Genomic DNA, 17,818 nt, shown 5'->3' with positions numbered 1-17,818 from the left:
TTTTTTTTTTTTTTTTACAGCAAATAGAACCATTGTCATTCAAATTATTTAATAAATTACATACAGTGTCTTCTATCATCTGGCTAGAAGTACAGCAGGGAAAGACAGCTAAAGCTGGGCAGGAGCAGAAGCATGGATAGACGGAGTTCGGCCATGTTTTCACCCAGGCTGCCATGTTTTGTGCTTTTTTGATCACATCTATAGATCCAACGGTTTCTGAATGTTGGTAGCATATTAGTAATAATGTGTTGTAATATTATAAATAGGAATATTAATACGATATCAGTAGCTTTTTGTAATAATCCCTCCAGAGTCAGTCATTCCAAAGCACTATTCCCTTGCAACAAGCTAATAAGTGAGTCAATGGCGCACACACAGCTGAGCGTTAGCAACTGTGTTTAAAGCTGAGCGTTAAACACAGTCCGAACTCCATTTATCCACAACCCTGGGCTGGATGGAGGGGTTTTGCTTATACAGGGGTGGACCTCCTCCTCTTGCTGCTGATGCTGCGGTAGTTGAATGGCCTCATCTTCATCTCCACGAAGGGAATGGAGAACTCATGGCCTTTCCAGTGGTACCAGTTAATACCCTGTAACAGAGGAAAAGTGGTTATTTCAGAAGGCAGGTCTGCTTAAATCAATAGGGCTTTTTCCACGCTTGAGAACCATTGGTGGTAGAGGCATTTGAGAAAATGACTTTGTACCAAAAAGTTTAAAAGACTCTACTGTGCTGAAGATAGACCTAAGGAAGGTTTTAAGGCTGAAGACTGTGTATACTGGTTGGCAATTTAACAAAAATCTACTTTGGAGGCTGTTTACACTATAAAATAAATCTCGGTTTAGGTAGATTAGCGAAAGTGAAAGTTAGTGAAAGTTGAAGTGTAGCGTAGATGACAACCAATCTTCACAAACTCAGTGGTGTACGGCAAGAGTGCAAAAAATCCGTAACTTACTGTATTTATGTTCTTATTCTAGTCCTTTAATCCCCTCGCCACCACCACAACCCTCCCATTTTCAGCCTTAAACCGTGAGCCAGTTTCTCTCTGTGTGTGTGTGTGTGTCTGTTTTCATGTTTGTCCATCTTTGCACCCACCTGGTTGCATTTCATGTCATCAAAAGACGGAGTGGAAGGTAGAGTACAGAGAGAGGAACTGTGTCTGTGCAAGCCTTTGTAGTGCAGCCTAATCAAAGCCCCACACAACGCCTCTCCTTCTTTCTCGATCCATTTCAGCGTCAAGCTGAGAGAGCTACATCAGACGCCCCGGCCTCAACACTCACTCCCTCTTACTGAACAAAACAAGCATGTCCATCTGAATGTGATATCTAAATACATCAAAATAGGGGTACTAGCTTGTATTAAGTCTATCAAATACAGGTGCATGCATGTTTCATGTCTTGAATAAACTTTGGTCTGCTCCTTCAGCGTATTTCAGTAATCGGAACATTTCACTTGAGCGAGGTTTCGGATAAGCTCAAGCTTTACTGTACAAAGTAAACAAGTAAACACATCATCCACTAAAAATGATGCAGGCACCCCTTGGGCTAATCAGTAACAAGATGCATCATCCCTCCAAGTTTAATCAAAAATGGACTGGTGATGTAGCAGCTACGACCTTTCAGAGTTTCATATTTTGACCTTTTATTACAGCGCCTCCATCAGGCCAGTCAGTGTAATTTGTCAGGATAGATGGATGAGTGTGCTGCAAGATTAATGTCAGCTGAATTTACAGTGTAGAGGTGAGGGCCTTTCAAAGTGAGAAATTTTGTAGTGTGCTTTCTGTAAACGCTTGTAAATGTTTGAGTCTGACATTCTGATTTAAGACATATAGATATTTGACTGATTAATAGATTAATTTATTCCTTGATCAATCAGTTTATCGATGGAATGACTGACCTGACTGTGTCTGGACTCGCCGTATTTGCCGTTGAGGTTGGCCCGGTGGCAGTTCTTGTACCACCAGGCTCCTTTGTAAGACAAGGCACAGTTAGTGACAGCGATGTCATTGTCTCTGTCTTTCGTGGAGAAGGGCCGGCCCTGGTGGTAGCTCAGAGAATCACCTGGGAGCAGAGGAGAGGAGACGAGAGGAGAGTTAGAAACATCAGCGGATGTCAGGCAAAAACCGGCATATGGCTGCGCTGAACAATACCATGAGGAGGGGGAGGTGAAAGGCAAAGGGAGGCAGAGGGGAGAGAGGAGAGATGGAGGGAAGAGGGAGAGGCAGAGAAAAGAAGCCCGGGTGGAGTGAATCAGTTTGAGGCAAAATGAGAGAGGGAGGGAGGGAGAGAGAGAGAGAGAGAGAGAGTGAGGGAATTGTAATTATAAACATGAGGGGATGACAGGTAATTCTGGCATATGGTTATGTTGACAGACTGAGCGATGCAGCGGAGAGGGAGGACAAGAGTGGGGATGTGGAGGAGTGTTGAGGAGGGTTTGAGGCATAAAGCAGCAAAAAAGGTAGAGGGGGGGAGAGGAGGCAGAAAGAACATGACAGATGGTAGAGGAGGGAAGGGGAAGGTGTTTTCACTTCAAGTTGTTCTTAAGGAAAGGTGGAGCGCTGGGAAAGCACAAAATTTACCACAGATATAGTCCGACATGATAGAAAGAAAGATTTATATGGCCCTCGAGGACATTTTCCAAAACGACCTGATTATGGAATTTGATTCAGAAATGTGAGATATGTGTAAAAAGACTGTAATCGGACGTCAGAGTGGCCAGACAGGCTTTAGATACAGCCTTGCACCCCTTCTTATAAAGGAGAGGGAAGATGGCAGTTCAGAGGGAGGAGATGGGAATGTGTTTTCATTTCTGTGAGGGGAAGTGTGTTGATTACAAGGCATTCATCCACACAGCCAAGTAAAAAGCCCAATAATACAGTAGGCTAACGAATCTATTCAAACGTTTAAAAAACATTCCCCGTGATTATCCGAGCACATACCGGCGGTGCCATTGTACTCTCCTATCCTCAGCTTGTAGAGGTTCCTAGCGTCTCCGATGGAGAACTTATCATAGTTGGCGTAGACCGATTCCTGTCCGTCCCTCATGTCGATCCTCAGCTCATATCGACCCTGACCAGCAATCTTCTGGATGTTGTCCAGGCCTGGGGAGGAACAACACACGTTACAAACAACACACGTTACATTGCATTTCAGAATTCAGAGACACAGACTGAACGTCAGAGCCAGTCACACCTGTCATCTCAATGCAAATATTATCATCCAATTATTCCAGGACAGATTAAGTCACAGGTCCGGACGCAGAAAAATCAGATTTTTTAATCACATGGCTGTCAGATCTTCAAAGCCAGATATGGAAGTGGTTAGGCTCACATTGTGATTGGATTTCTGTGTATTCTGCATTCAATCCAGCCACATATACAATCCAAGCTAAGAGATGGAGAAGGAGAGTAAGAAAAAGTGATGCAGGCGCAGATTTAAATACATACAGCCACAGGAGATGCATAATAAGCCGTTTTCGGGCCAAGTGTGTCATAAAAATCCCGTCTTTAGAATCAGATCTCAAAAATCACGTTGAAATGACGAGTGTAACCATAGCTCTAGTCCTGGACTTTTATCAAATCTCTTAAGTTGATTTGCACATGACAGCGGCAATATGTAGGTGGCAATTTTTTTGGATATCATCTAGACATTACATTACAAATTGCAAAGTGCGAGAGATAATACACACATAACTCTGGTGACCACAGAAAAGATTACGGCAGCTGTCTTAAATATTAGCAGCTAAATTGAAGAATGTTGACGTGAATGGAAATACGGCTTTGCTCGTTTGAATTCTTCTGTAGTGATTGATGCTGCCCATAGCTGGTGAGAAACAGATAACTTTGCTACAATGCGCAGAATACTGAGCATGTCTGAGCAACTTTATGCATCACATGGCGAGAGGACAAGCCAGTAGCTCAGTTTGTTGACAGCACAGATGTGAGATGCCACTTTATATGTATTGCATTTTAAAAGAAGCCGTACTGAGTGCATTCATATAAAGTTGACACTTGACAGCCCTTACTTACAGCTAGGAAATTTTTTGTTTTTTTTCCTGTGAGATATGGTATGTTTCTGCCTGCTGTTTTTAAAGTTAAATGTTTGAATCCTGATAAGCACTATGTTAGACATCTTTGCCAGCTGGTCTTTGGAAAATATGGATTGACTGACATTATCGGAAGTGGTGGACACTGCCACTATCCTCCCTACAAATGCCACATGTCGCAACTTTTGGAGATATACCGCTTTGCTCCCTATCTCCAAAGTAGCAGATATGAGGCTCGTTTGAACCGAGACATACTCTGTGACGATAAGGCCCCACACCAACCTGAGAGATTGGAACTGCCTTCGCTATCAGATTACAACAACAACAAGCATCCATTTGGAAAGGAGCCTTCCTCCCTGCTTAACCTCCAACAGAAACATCACTTCCATACACTTTTTTCAGAACCTGGGAAAAAAGCAAATCTTCAAGCCTTTGCTGATAAGGAATGGGGAGCTGAAATCAGGGAGAGGGGAGAAACCAAGTCTGCTGTAATATGTCAGTGGGAAGCAGATAAAATCAATGTTACAACCCTAAGACCCTAAGGGTGACAGGGGAAAAGCAATTGCTGTAATAAGATTTTGTTAAACACTGAGTGAACTCAAATTTGCAGTATATAATACTGTGCCATCAGCGATTAATCTAGCACCCATAGTTTTTCACTCATTTTTTTCTGCAGCGTTTTTACGGGATCAGGCTGCTCCATTAGAAATTGTGGGGATTAAAAATGCATTTGGACACAGTATTGTGCTCTTCTCCAATTATACTGCCAACATTACCATCTCTTAACATTTTATTACCAGCCTTTCTCCCACTCTTGTGGATAAACAAGGGGGAAATTATGGAGAAACAAGTGGGAAAATTAAAAAAGAAAGAGGGGAAGAGAGAATGGGATAATGATCACATATCGCATACAGCCACATCGGTTTCTCTGTGTTATTACATCATCAAACTGACACTGCGTTCTGCATGAAACAGGGTAAGGTCAGTGAGTAGGGAGAATAGATTGCCCTCAAGCAGCAATAAAACCGGCCGTTTTCAAACTGTAACAGATAGTAATGAAAGCTTAATTTGCATATTCTTTACTGCTGGCCAGTTAAGTGCCTCTTCTTGTCAGTGTGAGTGGATTTAATATCACTGTTTATGGCTCCATACTGTCCAATATATTGCAATGCTGTGTGTAGTGGTGGTGATTAGCTAAATGTTGGCTATAATGGTTCTCCAGCGTTACAACAGCGACCTAATCTGAAGAAATAAGAATGAAGGTCAAATGGTTTGAAGCTGCAATAAAGTCGGTGTGACCATCTGTATGACACTAACATTTTCTTTTAATGTAAAGATCATATAATTTTAGATGAAGTGCCTATAGGACACTTGTCGCACTGTAAACAGTTAGGAGTGGGTGGTCAGGCATTCTGTGGCACAGCGGTCCACAGTGGTCCACAGTGGTCCACATGACAGAAATAGGTCTGAAGAGTAGGGACATGTAGAATACCAATGACTCTGTAGAGCAAATTTGACAAAAGAAGTAATAACTATTTCTAAATTTTGAGGGCTTTTTTCCAACATTGTACCAGAACACAATAAACCATCATGTCTATGGATAACAGTGTACATAATTTCCCTCTTGAAAATGAAAACTACCTTCTTGTGTGGACGTACTCGATTTCTCTGTTCATAATGTACACCCATAATTGGATATGCATACTGTAAATCCGCCTGGTTAAAATATGCATTAGGCAACCAAATGCTCAAATACTCCGCTGATCAGAAGGTAATCATTGGATCTGTGTTAGACTAACAGGTCGGTCTCACACAGCAGCCTGAACTTATTGTACAGTAGAACCAGGCTGCCCTGTTCCTTGCTGTCATGTAACCCAGTGGCAGAGTGGGGAGAGGCTTTCATACAGGGAGCTCTTGATGTGCCGCAGCCTGAGGTTACATTAAGCTGCTTTTATGGACTGAGAGGACCGAGTACAGTAAAGGGAAGGAGAGAGGGAGGGAATGGAGGGGGGAAAGTGCCTCTTCGGAAACACTGAACAAAGTAATTCAAGACCCTGGAGATGCTGCCGCCCTGGTCCGGTAAGTCCAGGAGCGGAGTGGGGCAGATTATTGCTGATTCAGCTGATATGGAAACAGGTCAGATGAAATGTTGCGCTCTACCCATTCAACCAGATATGCTTCGGCGGCTCTAGATCATAAGGTACAGACACAGCCGTTTAAAAAGCGCCACAGCATGAGGCAAATCCCTGTCAGGATCCTGCTCAGATAGCAGCATGCTGACTGATGCTACATCATGCCTTCAGGTCTAAGAAACAGCGAAAACATTTCAAACTGTTCGTGTAGCCTGCTTAACTTTGTGAATGAGCATCCATCATACTTTACAAGGTATGAAAAGAAAATGGCTACCACTTTATGCTCGCGTTCCTGCATGGGATGCAGTGAATTTTTATGTAAAAATAAATTGTTATGTGTTATCCGCTTGGACCAGAGGGGGTAATCGTACCATTATAATGATCCGACCATTTACATCAGGTATCCTGCACTACAGTAACTGCTCCACTCTTCCTTGTTGAAGAAAAATGGATAGCAAACATTTATTGATACCAATGGAAAGCAATTCTGCTCACTTTTCCTGCTGTAAGAAAATGTGAGGAGAGGAAATAACCAGAGACTTTTGCGCTACATTAGGCCTGTACATATTCTGCTATACAACATTTGTAAATGAATTAGGTTGCAATAACCGCTGTAATTCTACTGCAAGACAGTTGCCAGCTAGATGCATGATGGGTGACATCTAAAATCACTTTTAACTGTTACAGTGAGCTCAGTCCTTAATGGATCAGAGCTTGCCGCTGTACGCTGCAAAAAAAACAAAAGATTGTGCAGTGAGAGAACTATACTATATATAGTTTTTCCACATATGGCAGCTATCTTGTATGTTGATCCAAAATCTTGTGTTCAGAGTTGGCAGAATATCAGACTTCTCTCTGGTATAATGTGTTGACAATGCAATGCCATACAATCTTCCCCCAGTGTTATTGTAATTTCTCTCATAAAAAAAAGGTTCAAAAAAGCATCTTTCTCAAGGTCTTGATTTATTCAATGAAATATTCATGTAGTATTTTCTTTTAATCATCCCCACCAAAACAATAACATGAAAACTGGCCCATGAAGAAACATAGCTCATCTGCACATTTTGTAATGAATATAATTATTGTTTCATAATGAGATTTGGGAAAAAATAATCAGCAGTCCATAAAACAGTGAGGCTGTTCTGTTGTTTTGTCTTTGAATCAGAGCGGCGCTAAAAACAATTACCAAGTCATTTCAAGGAGAGATGAGCTTTCAGAGCATCCAGTAATGAATCGGATAGACTTTGTGAAGTCAAGTGGTGAAAGATGAGATGAGCGAAAAATGGCCTTGCACGGTGGTTCTCAATCTTCACAGACACTGGCAAATATTATAAGAAAGGCTACGCTGAGTGTACAAGATATTGGAAACATTTTCGCTCTCCATAAAATAGACGTATCAATTGAAACCGAGTGAAAGCTATGACCCCCCTATTGATTTTACCCATTAAATCCACTTCAGTCATGGAGAAGGCATGCAGATAAAGAGGGTAATACAGCCTTCAGAAAACTGGGACACAGATAGTACAAAATGGGTTGCAGGTTGCAGCTCAATATGAGTCTAACCCATAAAACAGTGTAGGAATGTATTGGACATGGTGACAGGAGAGACCAAGTGGGAACAAGGCAACAGTAATTTACAGTTACATAATCTCCCTTTGAGTCATGGCACCTTCTTTTGTCCTGTAACTGTAGCGCCCCCCTTGGGCCAAACATAGTTATTTTGAAAATGCTGGCATGCAAGGGGGTGAGATGCGTCATTTCGGAGGTGTCTGAGAAATCATGTGTGATGGACGACCGGATGGACAAACAGACAGTCAAACAAACAAATGAATGAACAAACAAACAAACACAAACGAATGAATGAATGGAGAGAGACCGATAGTCCTTCTCCTGATTTGATTGTGGGGGACAAAACAATGCACTATGAAGGGCTGAGAAGGTCACACACCAAAATTACCATACCAGCAGAACCACTTTTCTGAAGTGAGTAAAGCAGCAAACATACAGCACAAAAAAACACAACATGAAAAAAGACAAAACAAAAAATAAAGAGACATTTTTTTATCTCATCCTGCAAGTAATGTTTTTCCACTACGGGAGCTGTTTAGGCACCTGTCAAAATAAATGAAGTTCAGCATGAATCTCCAGATGACAGACTAGATCAATGCTCTAATGGTTAGTGTCCACCCTGATAATGTGGTGGGTGGGGGAGCGTGAGTCACACCAGACTTCAGAAACTGGACCTGATGCCTCTCTGCCCAGCGCTCAGCACAAAAACAAGAGGTGGATTGGGGGTAAATCCTCGCAACAGACTGGGATCCTGTCCAGTGGGATGTACGCCTAAGCCGTCGGACGGCACAGAGACAAGAGATAAGCTCCTGGCCCATGAGCCTTTGGGTCAGACAAGAATAATTTCCTTGAGGTGATACATTTGAAGGGACACTCAAAATGTACTGTACTTTTGCCCAGATTCGGTCTGTGAGAGTAAGATTCTTACCGAGCCAGAACTCATCCTCCAGGTTTCCAAAGCCGACCCGGTAGTCGCTCCACTTCCTGGAGAAGTCCGTCAGGCCGTTCTGTCGGCGCTGGAACACCTGATCACAAACATGCGATGATGTGACTGTGATCAGTGAAATATTTCTCCAATCTAGTACCTGATCCCATTTTATCGCCACATTTCATCAGCTTGTTCAGAGTTTTACATACTGCTGCAATCAAAAGGATTTATGTGACCTTAGTAATTTTGACAGTGATATCCACCAACTCTCAATCTGGTATTGTTATGATCAAGCATCTGTTGTCGTCTCACTCCATCACTCTATCTCTCTTTGATATTCTCCCCTTCTCTCCTCCCTTTCTTCTACCCCATCCCCCCACATTACTTACGTTCTTTTTCAACATACAGTAAGACAAGTGACTGATATTTTCAAAAGTGATATTAAAAGAAGATGTATGTCCACCATCACTTACGATCCAGCCGCCCTCGTCGGTGGTCATGTCGCAGAAGACCTGCACGCCCTGGCTGGGGTCTCTGTTGATGTAAATGGTGTAGACACCACTCAGCGTCTCTCCGTTCAGCAGGTGCTGGGCGCAGTTCTGAGGCGTTGCAAACAGACGACTCCCTAGGGAGCAGCGCAGGAGTGAAGACGAGGCACAAATTGCTTTTTTCTTCTAACCTCTTCAGGCTTCATATGATTTTTGTTGCGAATTGTTTAAGCTGTGAACAACTCAGTTAGCTTTGGTGCTAAAATCAGGCAGATTGTGCTCAAAGAAGAAAGAAAGGTTATGCATCCTTGAGCAGCAAGTTCACACTTGTGTGATAAGGGGAGGTTGCCTTTTCCTAACCATACTCTTTTACTCTTTAACATGGCAATGGGTATTAATATTTTCCTTTGGCATGTTGTTGTACATCAGGTCAATTCCAGGTGCTTAGCAACTTAACAACGCTGCCTACCCTCGTATGAGTGAAATATCTGGCAACCCATAAAACTTAACACTCAAAGGTTGAGAGCCTATTCCAATTAGAGCACATCGTTGAGCTCTGGCTCAGGTTTCTAGACAGTCACCTTCCAGCTAAAGCTGCATGGGAAGTCTAGCCCATCAGGCTAGAGGGGAGGTATAGGTGAAAAGTCTCTCTGACATTGGGGACCCATTATCGTGCACCCATTTATTCCTGTACTGTGAAATGTGGTGCAAAAAGATTAATTAAAAAACAAAACAAAAACAAACGTGCAACTCTGTGTGTTGCAACCTGTGTGGTCAAGAAAACTCTAATTTCCATCAGGATCACTTTTCTGAGCTTAAATCGAAGACATTTTGTATGTGTATGGGTGCTTGTGTGTGAATGTGAGTGAATGAGTGTCTACCTGTGGTGAAGGTAGTGGAGACTATGGCACTGGTGTCTAGTCCTCTTGCAGCCTGGAGCCTGACAGTGTACTCCGTGGTCTCAGCCAGTCCCTCCAGACGGATCCATGTGTCCTCTGCATCTAGGATCAGCTCCTAGTACACACACACACAAACACACACACACACACACACACACATCACAAGTTGGCAGGAACACATATACACATGCACAGATGCACACACAAATCCACATACACACAAAGGAGTTAAAAGATATTAGATGAAGGAAAGTGGTTTTCCTAAAGGAGATAATTTCATACATTTATTCAGTATAAATCTCAGGGTAAAACATACACCACATTAGAATCCCCATGAGTCACTAATAAAACATTCGCTTGAGCTTGGGAGTCTTACAAGACCTAAGGCAACAAAGAAACCTTCAAGCTGTTTTTGCTCCAGAAAATCCTGACAGCTTGCCTGCGCTTCATACTAATATTATCATTTTCTTTAACCAGCAACACCAATAGCAGAGTCACGTTTAGCGGGACCCGAAACAAGGGATAGCAGGTCCATTTAAATATCGTATTTGTAAAAGTTACAGCTCTGCTGACCTTGGAACAAATCTGCCTGCCTGTGCTTCATATGTGAAAAATTAGTGAGCCATAACTCAGGGAAAATAGACTGAGGAGGAAGTGAGAAGGAGAAGCGTGGGGGATGCAGGGGAGGGGAGGGGGGTTAACTAGACTGAGAGAAAGAGATGAAAGGGTCTTATCGGGCAGCCAGGCTGAGAAGCTGCCAAACAATCAGAGAACGAAAGTTTCTATTTTTGGTGAAAAAGTCATGACGGTTCAATTGCTTCCCTTTGTTTCTGACAAATCCTCTTTTAGAGACAATCTTAAGGAGCCAACAGCCAAGAAGTTTGCCCATTCCTGTGTGCGTATTTTTCTCAGATGAGACATGAAGAGATTTCATACTCAACTGGCAACGCACTCAACTGATGAATGTGAGGTAACACAGAAACTTGAACTTGCGCATGCATACATGTGTGCCTGTGTGTGTGTGTGTCTGTGTGTTATCTATGGTTGGCTCGGATACACATAAAATATGAACGAGTAAAAATTAAATATTCAGCCATTTTGGAAAAAAATCACACATTTCCAGGCAATATGTCCATGTGAATTATGCAGCGGAGCAGCTGGTAAATGATGTCTCTCTGTCTCCATGGATCTGACTGGATTTCAGGGTCAAGATAAGAATTTTATTGCAAGTGAAACGGCCCTGTCTTATCAAGGATGATACGTGCATTTATACACTCGGTATCGATTTTGTGTGTGTGTGCTTTGTGTGTGTGTGTGTGTGTGTAAGGTTGGTTGGCTGTGCGGTGAGTGTGTATTTGTGCTTGCGTGTGTGAAGTGTGCCTGTGTGCATGCACGCGAGTGTAAATGTTATGATTTTATCTCTCCAGACATGCCCGTTACTTATAGTGATACATGCATTTACACACTATTAAGTAAATGTTGATCAGATAAAGGATTAATCTCACAGATAACTCGCTCTAAATTATAAAAGTCCATTACCTTCCTAAGAAGGAAAACAGGCTGAATAGCAAACTGTGGGAGAATCTCACAAGGGGCATTTTTAATTTCTGGCTGCAGCGATCATTTTTCCTATGGACTTGAGTGGTATGACTCATCTGTTGGTAAACTATTTTAATTCAAACTGTGGCAGTTGGTGTTGAGGGAGCTCACCAGGGGAAATGGAGAGCTGAGCAAAATACAGTATAAACAAGCATGGCCGGTAGTTGCTTTATTCAAAAACTGGGCAGTGAAAATAGAAATGTAAAGTTAAAAACAAAAACACAAACAAAGAACAGGCTCCTTACTTTGTTTTGTTTTTTACAGAAAAGGTGCTGGTTATAGTGTCAGCATAGCAGGCAATTACTGTATGATTTACTATATCAAGGAACATCACATTACAGTGAGGAGAACCGGCACAGGAGTAGTGAATGACGGAATGATGGAATATTCTCTTTATATTCATAAACAGTCTGGGATACACATCATAAAAATTATAATTTAGTTTGTCTCTCATATGGAAAACAAGTTGTCCCTGGAAACAAGTATCAATATCTTGAAATAAGGCAGAATAAGGCAAAACACTCCACTAGTATCTAGAGTGACCATCAATTCAAGACAATTAAACAAGTTTATTTGTATTGGAAACAAGTGAAGTTCTCTCAACTAGAAGCAAAAAACCCAGAGAATGTAGATAGTTTCAAGTTACTGTATGTTGCATTCTTTGTGCATGGCTGACACCCGCTGGTCAACCACACACCAGTACCACACATACAAGGTCAGAGAGAGAGAGAGAGAGAGAGAGAGAGAGAGGGGGAGAGAGTGAGAGTGTGTGAGAGAGAGAGAGACAGACAGAGAGAGAGAGAGAGAGAGACAGAGAGGGACAGAGAGAGTTGTAAAGAGAAGAATAAAAATAACATTTCTTGTGGTAGATGATTGCTGTGTAAGCATGGATGTGTGTGTGTGTGTGTGTGTGTGGGTGTGTGCGTGTGTGTGTGTGTGTGTGTGTGTGTGTGTGTGTGTGTGTGTGTGTGTGTGTGTGTGTGTATTTATGTGTAAACTTGTTTATTTATAAGGTCAGACATAACATCAGAAATGCACTGCCTCAACAACTGATTACTGTGGGGGGCATTGAAGGAGACAATCTGTGTGTGTGTGTGTGTGAGAGAGAGAGAGAGAGAGCGAGAGAGGGAGAGAGAGATACAGAGATAGAGAGATAGAGAGAGAGGGTAGCCTATGTGTGTTTGTGTGTGTGCGTGTGAGTGTGTGTTTGTGTGTGTGTGTGTGTGTGACCTAATTGCCAGTGAGAGAGAAATTTATTTTGCAGAGCATCATGGGCAATGGTTCCAGTCGATTCGTTAACAGGCGTGTTGCGTTCCGCACATCACTTGCTAATGTGCTTTATTACCATTACTCAGCCGCATCAAAAAGTTTAATCAAAATAAATAATGTCTCTACTAGGGCACATTAAAGTAATATCTCTATTGGACAGGCAATTTCAATGTGTAGTGCCCTTGTGCGCGTGCGTGTGTGTGTGTATGTGTGTGTGTGTGTGTGTGTGTGTGCGTCCGTATGCTTGCATGCTCTACATCAAGGGACTATTTGATTGAAGGGGGTGATTTGTATTTTGTCTCTTTAGAAGTACTTGTCATAAAGTTATGATTCTGCATTCATTTTCTTTTCCTGCACTCCGCTCCCCCTCAGGTACACAACGCTGATTAAATTGGGAACATTTTCCACTTTGCAGAAATCCAGGAAGGAGTTTCAAGATATTCTACAGTATCTACAGAATTAGATTTCTATTTTCAGGTATATGGACTAACAAAAGCACATTCTCCAGCGGTTATCTCCCTGCTGCGTGTTTACAAGTGCGGCATGGCAATATATTCTGCAGCATTTCCAGAATGTGTAAATACATTTAGATACGGAAACACTTTTTGGCTGCAGATAAGACATTACCATGCATAAAATTTGATATGGTATCTACATTGTATTTGAGTGTGTATGTGTGTGTGTGTGTGTGTGAGTGAGAAAGAGTGCGTGTGAGTGAGTGTGTATGTGCACACGTGTCTGTGTGTCTTTTTGTGGCATGCGTCTACGCACCTTGCGGCTGCCGTCGGCGGACTTGTAGGTGAGCATGTAGTTGTCGATGTCTGCGATTGGCGGTTGCCAGGAGATGAGCGCGCTGCGGTGGTTCACCTCACTGGCCGTCAGGTTCAGGGGCGCGTCCATGGCTACCGGACAGACAGAAGAAGATTAATTTAAATTAACATACTGTAAATTAGTGGTTTGCAAACTGGGGGGTGTGGGCCTTCACAAGATGATTTACTGAATGTGGAGAAAATATGGTTTTAACATGCAAAGGAATTGTGTTTTAATATAATTTTTTTTGTTGTTGTAAAATTGTGAATATCTGCAGCCTCTTGAAATGAATGAAAAAAAACAAAAAAACAAAAAAAAAAACAGGAGGATTTGATAATCTGATGATTAGAGTCAGTAATGAAGAGGCCGATGTTCTGATTGGACCACCACAGTTTTTGTATGTACAAGTGGGGTGTGTGTGTGTGCGTGTGTGTGTGTGTGTGCGTGCGCGGGGTGCTCTCACTCGTGTTACTCCCTCAGATTGGCAGATTGGGGACAAACTCGAATTGCCGGCATTCAAATTATTTCCAACCGGTTAATCATAACGCTCCGGCGTAGTAGCATAATCGTATTTGGACAAAATGACAGATCAATCCCTCTTCACTAGACCAAACTGTAAATTGTTAAGTTACTGCTGAGGTAATTATGGAGTAATTGTTGCTCTTATTGTGTTGTAATTTTGCAACCAGGTCCCAAAATTACAGCTCCCTACAGTAAGGCAGCTTTCTTCATTTGAGATCCACATTGATAACTATCAGGCTTTGCAAAGAGTGTGGGAGTGCTGAGTCAGAATAAATTCAGTATGTGGGAATTTTTCGTTTTTGTTCTTTTTGGGTATTCCGTACATTCATTTATCAGTTAAGATCTTTTACCCTTTGTATTCATAAGCTGTTTACATGCATCTTATATCACCCTAATGAATCATTCTGTGTACATGGATAACCAGAATATTCTGACTACAACATTTCTGTGATAGCTTAAAAAACTTGTGCACCCTTGATTTGTGCTATACCTACACATGGCCAACCAGATAGGCAACTAAAACTTTAAAGTTAATGTTAGGATAAGGTTTTGTCCATAGTTAAATAAGAAAAACATTTGCTAAAAATGACTTAACTATCAACAGAAATTTTCTTTGCATGAGTTGGGAATAGAACCCAAGTGTATACACCCATCCACCACCCCAACCACCACACTATTTCAATGTCAAACTACTGCCTGTTTTACTCATGTGAGGCCCACCTATTTCACTCGATTCATAGAATATCATACAAAATTACGGTGCATTTTTTTTCGTAAGTATGGGTACAAATTTCATATGAGAACACCCTGATTCTGAATATTGCCATGGAAAATGAGCTCACTAGCTCAGCTAATATTTGTATATCCACATTGCTAAAGGTGGATTAAAAAAAAAAAAAAAAAACACACACAAAAGAATAACAATGAAACATTCCTGCACCTGTAAATGCACTATGAGATGGTTAAGGAGCCCTGCTCTGTAATACCTAGGGCTGAACAATTTTGAAAAAATATCTAATTGCGATTATTTTGACTGATATTGCAATTGTGATATGATTTGCGATATTAGAGGGAATGATAATTTTTACATCATTATTCTCATTTTCATTGAAAAACGTATTAAAATGATTATGGTGTGATTTTTGCAGGGATCTGTACCAAACAAAGATGTTTTCTTAAGTCTGTAGAATATGATGTGTAGGCCAGGACATCTCTGCAGCACGACAATATTTAATTTAAAATGGTATTTTGACACACATTTCGCCTTTAACAAATATTGCGCCTCCTGTGTTTTGAAAATTGCAGTAGGCCATATCGCGATTTCGATAAACACATCTCTAACTACTCAGTGAGAAGAGCAAGGAGCCACCATGTTTAGTCGCTGTGTATCACAACCTCAGGAGTTTTTCAGGCCCCGGATCAGAAAGCCCCCCCATGTTTTACCACACATTACATCACACCACCCAAGTACATTTCCAGTCCCCAAATAGCTTTTAAACAAGGCTTTATTTGCCCTTCCTTGATACTTAACCACATCACAAAGACCCTCGCCGCAGTTTCCACATCTTACATCACCCTTTCTGGGTCAATATCTTGATCATCCGACTAGCAGGAGACGCATTTGACACACTGTAACCTCATTTTAGTGTATGATACAAAATAGATGACTTTCTATTGGGGAATCAGTTTCCTGGAGTTACATCATCAACTCTGGGGCACACATCGTCAGACAGTCGCCAGAACAGTGCTCAATGGCAGCGTGGCAGCAGGGATTGATAAAAACGAAGCACTGTGCTGGTGTGCTGTGCAATCCAACGTCACCACTGTGAATATGAGATTAAGATATCTCCTCCACCGCTGTCTGTTTCTCTGATTCTCTCTCTCTCTCTCTCTTTCTGTCTGACTCGGTGCCTTTTGATTCTCACTCTCTTTTCTCTCGCTCCCATTCTTCCCTCCATAGTGGAAATAACACGGTCTTTTAGAGGCCGCCTGACAAGAATACTTTGCCTGAAGACTTGAAGGGCCGAAGACTTCCTATCTTACGCTCTTAGCTCAACAGCTCGACCCGAACTTGAACCCAGACCTCACACACTCGCACACACACACTCGCAAGGAAACACCACAGCGCCCACTCAGCCCCACACTGCCCTCTCATTTCCATATAAATCCACTGTGTGTGTGTGTGTGTGTGTGTGCGTATGTGTGTGCGCACGTACTGAAGGATCAATGACAGCTCAGTAATTAACAGCATGCGCCCGCCTTGATAACCTCCTAGAGGACGCAGGGTGCCTTCTCTCAGAGACAATGATAGGCAGACCCTCATACAGAGACGGGGGGATTGACGGACAGAGAGAGAGAGGGTGAAAAAAAGAGAAAGAGAAACAGAGAGAGAGAGAGAGTAGAGTGTGTGAGAGAGGGAGAGAGCTCTACGAGATAAAAGCACATTGCAGATTATACTGAAGTCCACACTGACAACTCCTCCTCTCCTCTTTATTGACCTCTTCCTCTACTCTTTTCCCTTTTTCTTTATCGGTTTCCTCCCCGTCCCCATGGCGACCTGTGGTTTCCCTCTTCCTGGCTCTCTCCCCCTTATCTCCATCTTTGTCTGCCTCTTTCTCCCACTCTTCCCGCCTGCTCATCCTTTGTCCACCCCCTTTTCCCCTTATCTGACAGGCTGCCATTCTCCCTCAGCGTGCCGGAGACTGAACGGGAGTTTATCTTTTGTTCTTGTCACCTCCTCATCTTGATGGACACTGGTGCTGCATTTGTGTGCGTGGGGGATAAATGAGACAGGGAGAGAGAGAGAGAGAGAGAGAGAGGGGTGGTGGAGTGACTGCCCACAACTGCACTCACTTTATCTTTTCTTTCTCTCTCCATTCCCCAATTAAATCTGCCTCGCTGTCCTTTTCTCCCATTCTCTTCCTCCAATTAAACCTGTGCGTGGAGTGTACACAAGCAGGTGAACAGGTGTTGTCTGAATTCCTGGCAGTGCTGAAGTCCTATCTTCAGACACGGAGGATTGTACAATGAGAACAAGATGATTGGGTTTGGCTCCATCTAATCTCTCATTAACACACTGTGTAAACAATGCGATAGGAACAAACACACACAGGCCAGCAGATGGGAAGGGCAGCGGCGGTAATTTGATGCAGGAAGGCGAGAGCGGGGAAGTTATTGTTCGGAGTGGATATCGCATCTCTGCACTGATTTGCAACTAGGTGATTCTGCCCAGATGATGTGTGGCTAATACGTTATATACGAATATATTGACCCTGATGAACTGAATCAAATGCTGGTAGGATGGATGCCACAGATGGAGTTGTGATAGTGGAAAGTAAAGATTATCATGGACAAAATTACAGAACCACAAGCAGGCTTCTTTAACCGGTTCTCAGCTTTGACTGCCCCTATACTGATCATTATATATGGTGACAATACTACTACTATTACTACTACTGCTACTACTAGTTATAAGTATTCTAATATTATTTTAAACTCATTTAAACTTATTTATTCAAAAAGTTCTAAATTGGTCAAATCTTTTATTATTGTTTTAAATTT

The 17,818-nt window shown here is 42.2% G+C and overlaps 1 protein-coding gene across 1 annotated transcript in view; it reads right to left on the bottom strand.

The window, feature by feature from the left end:
- Positions 1-469: 469 nt before the first annotated feature.
- The window catches only part of tnr (tenascin R (restrictin, janusin)), a 120,742-nt gene continuing 103,393 nt past the window's right edge, over positions 470-17,818 (bottom strand). The window contains exons 24-30 of the mRNA XM_071520807.1: positions 13,697-13,827; positions 10,040-10,172; positions 9,144-9,295; positions 8,671-8,767; positions 2,936-3,097; positions 1,894-2,057; positions 470-589 (exon numbers count right to left, since the gene is read on the bottom strand). Of these exons, the coding sequence (XP_071376908.1) occupies positions 470-589; positions 1,894-2,057; positions 2,936-3,097; positions 8,671-8,767; positions 9,144-9,295; positions 10,040-10,172; positions 13,697-13,827 (959 nt within the window). The remainder of the gene's footprint in view (positions 590-1,893; positions 2,058-2,935; positions 3,098-8,670; positions 8,768-9,143; positions 9,296-10,039; positions 10,173-13,696; positions 13,828-17,818) is intronic.

This window comes from Centroberyx affinis, unplaced genomic scaffold (genome assembly GCF_046629955.1).
Source record: "Centroberyx affinis isolate AG114_WGS23_722 - 3 ecotype Tasmania unplaced genomic scaffold, CSIRO-AGI_Caff_v1 ptg000826l_1, whole genome shotgun sequence".
NCBI lineage: Eukaryota > Metazoa > Chordata > Actinopteri > Beryciformes > Berycidae > Centroberyx > Centroberyx affinis.
The sequence above is the reverse complement of the archived record's forward strand: the minus strand, read 5'-3'. Positions and strand labels throughout refer to the sequence as shown.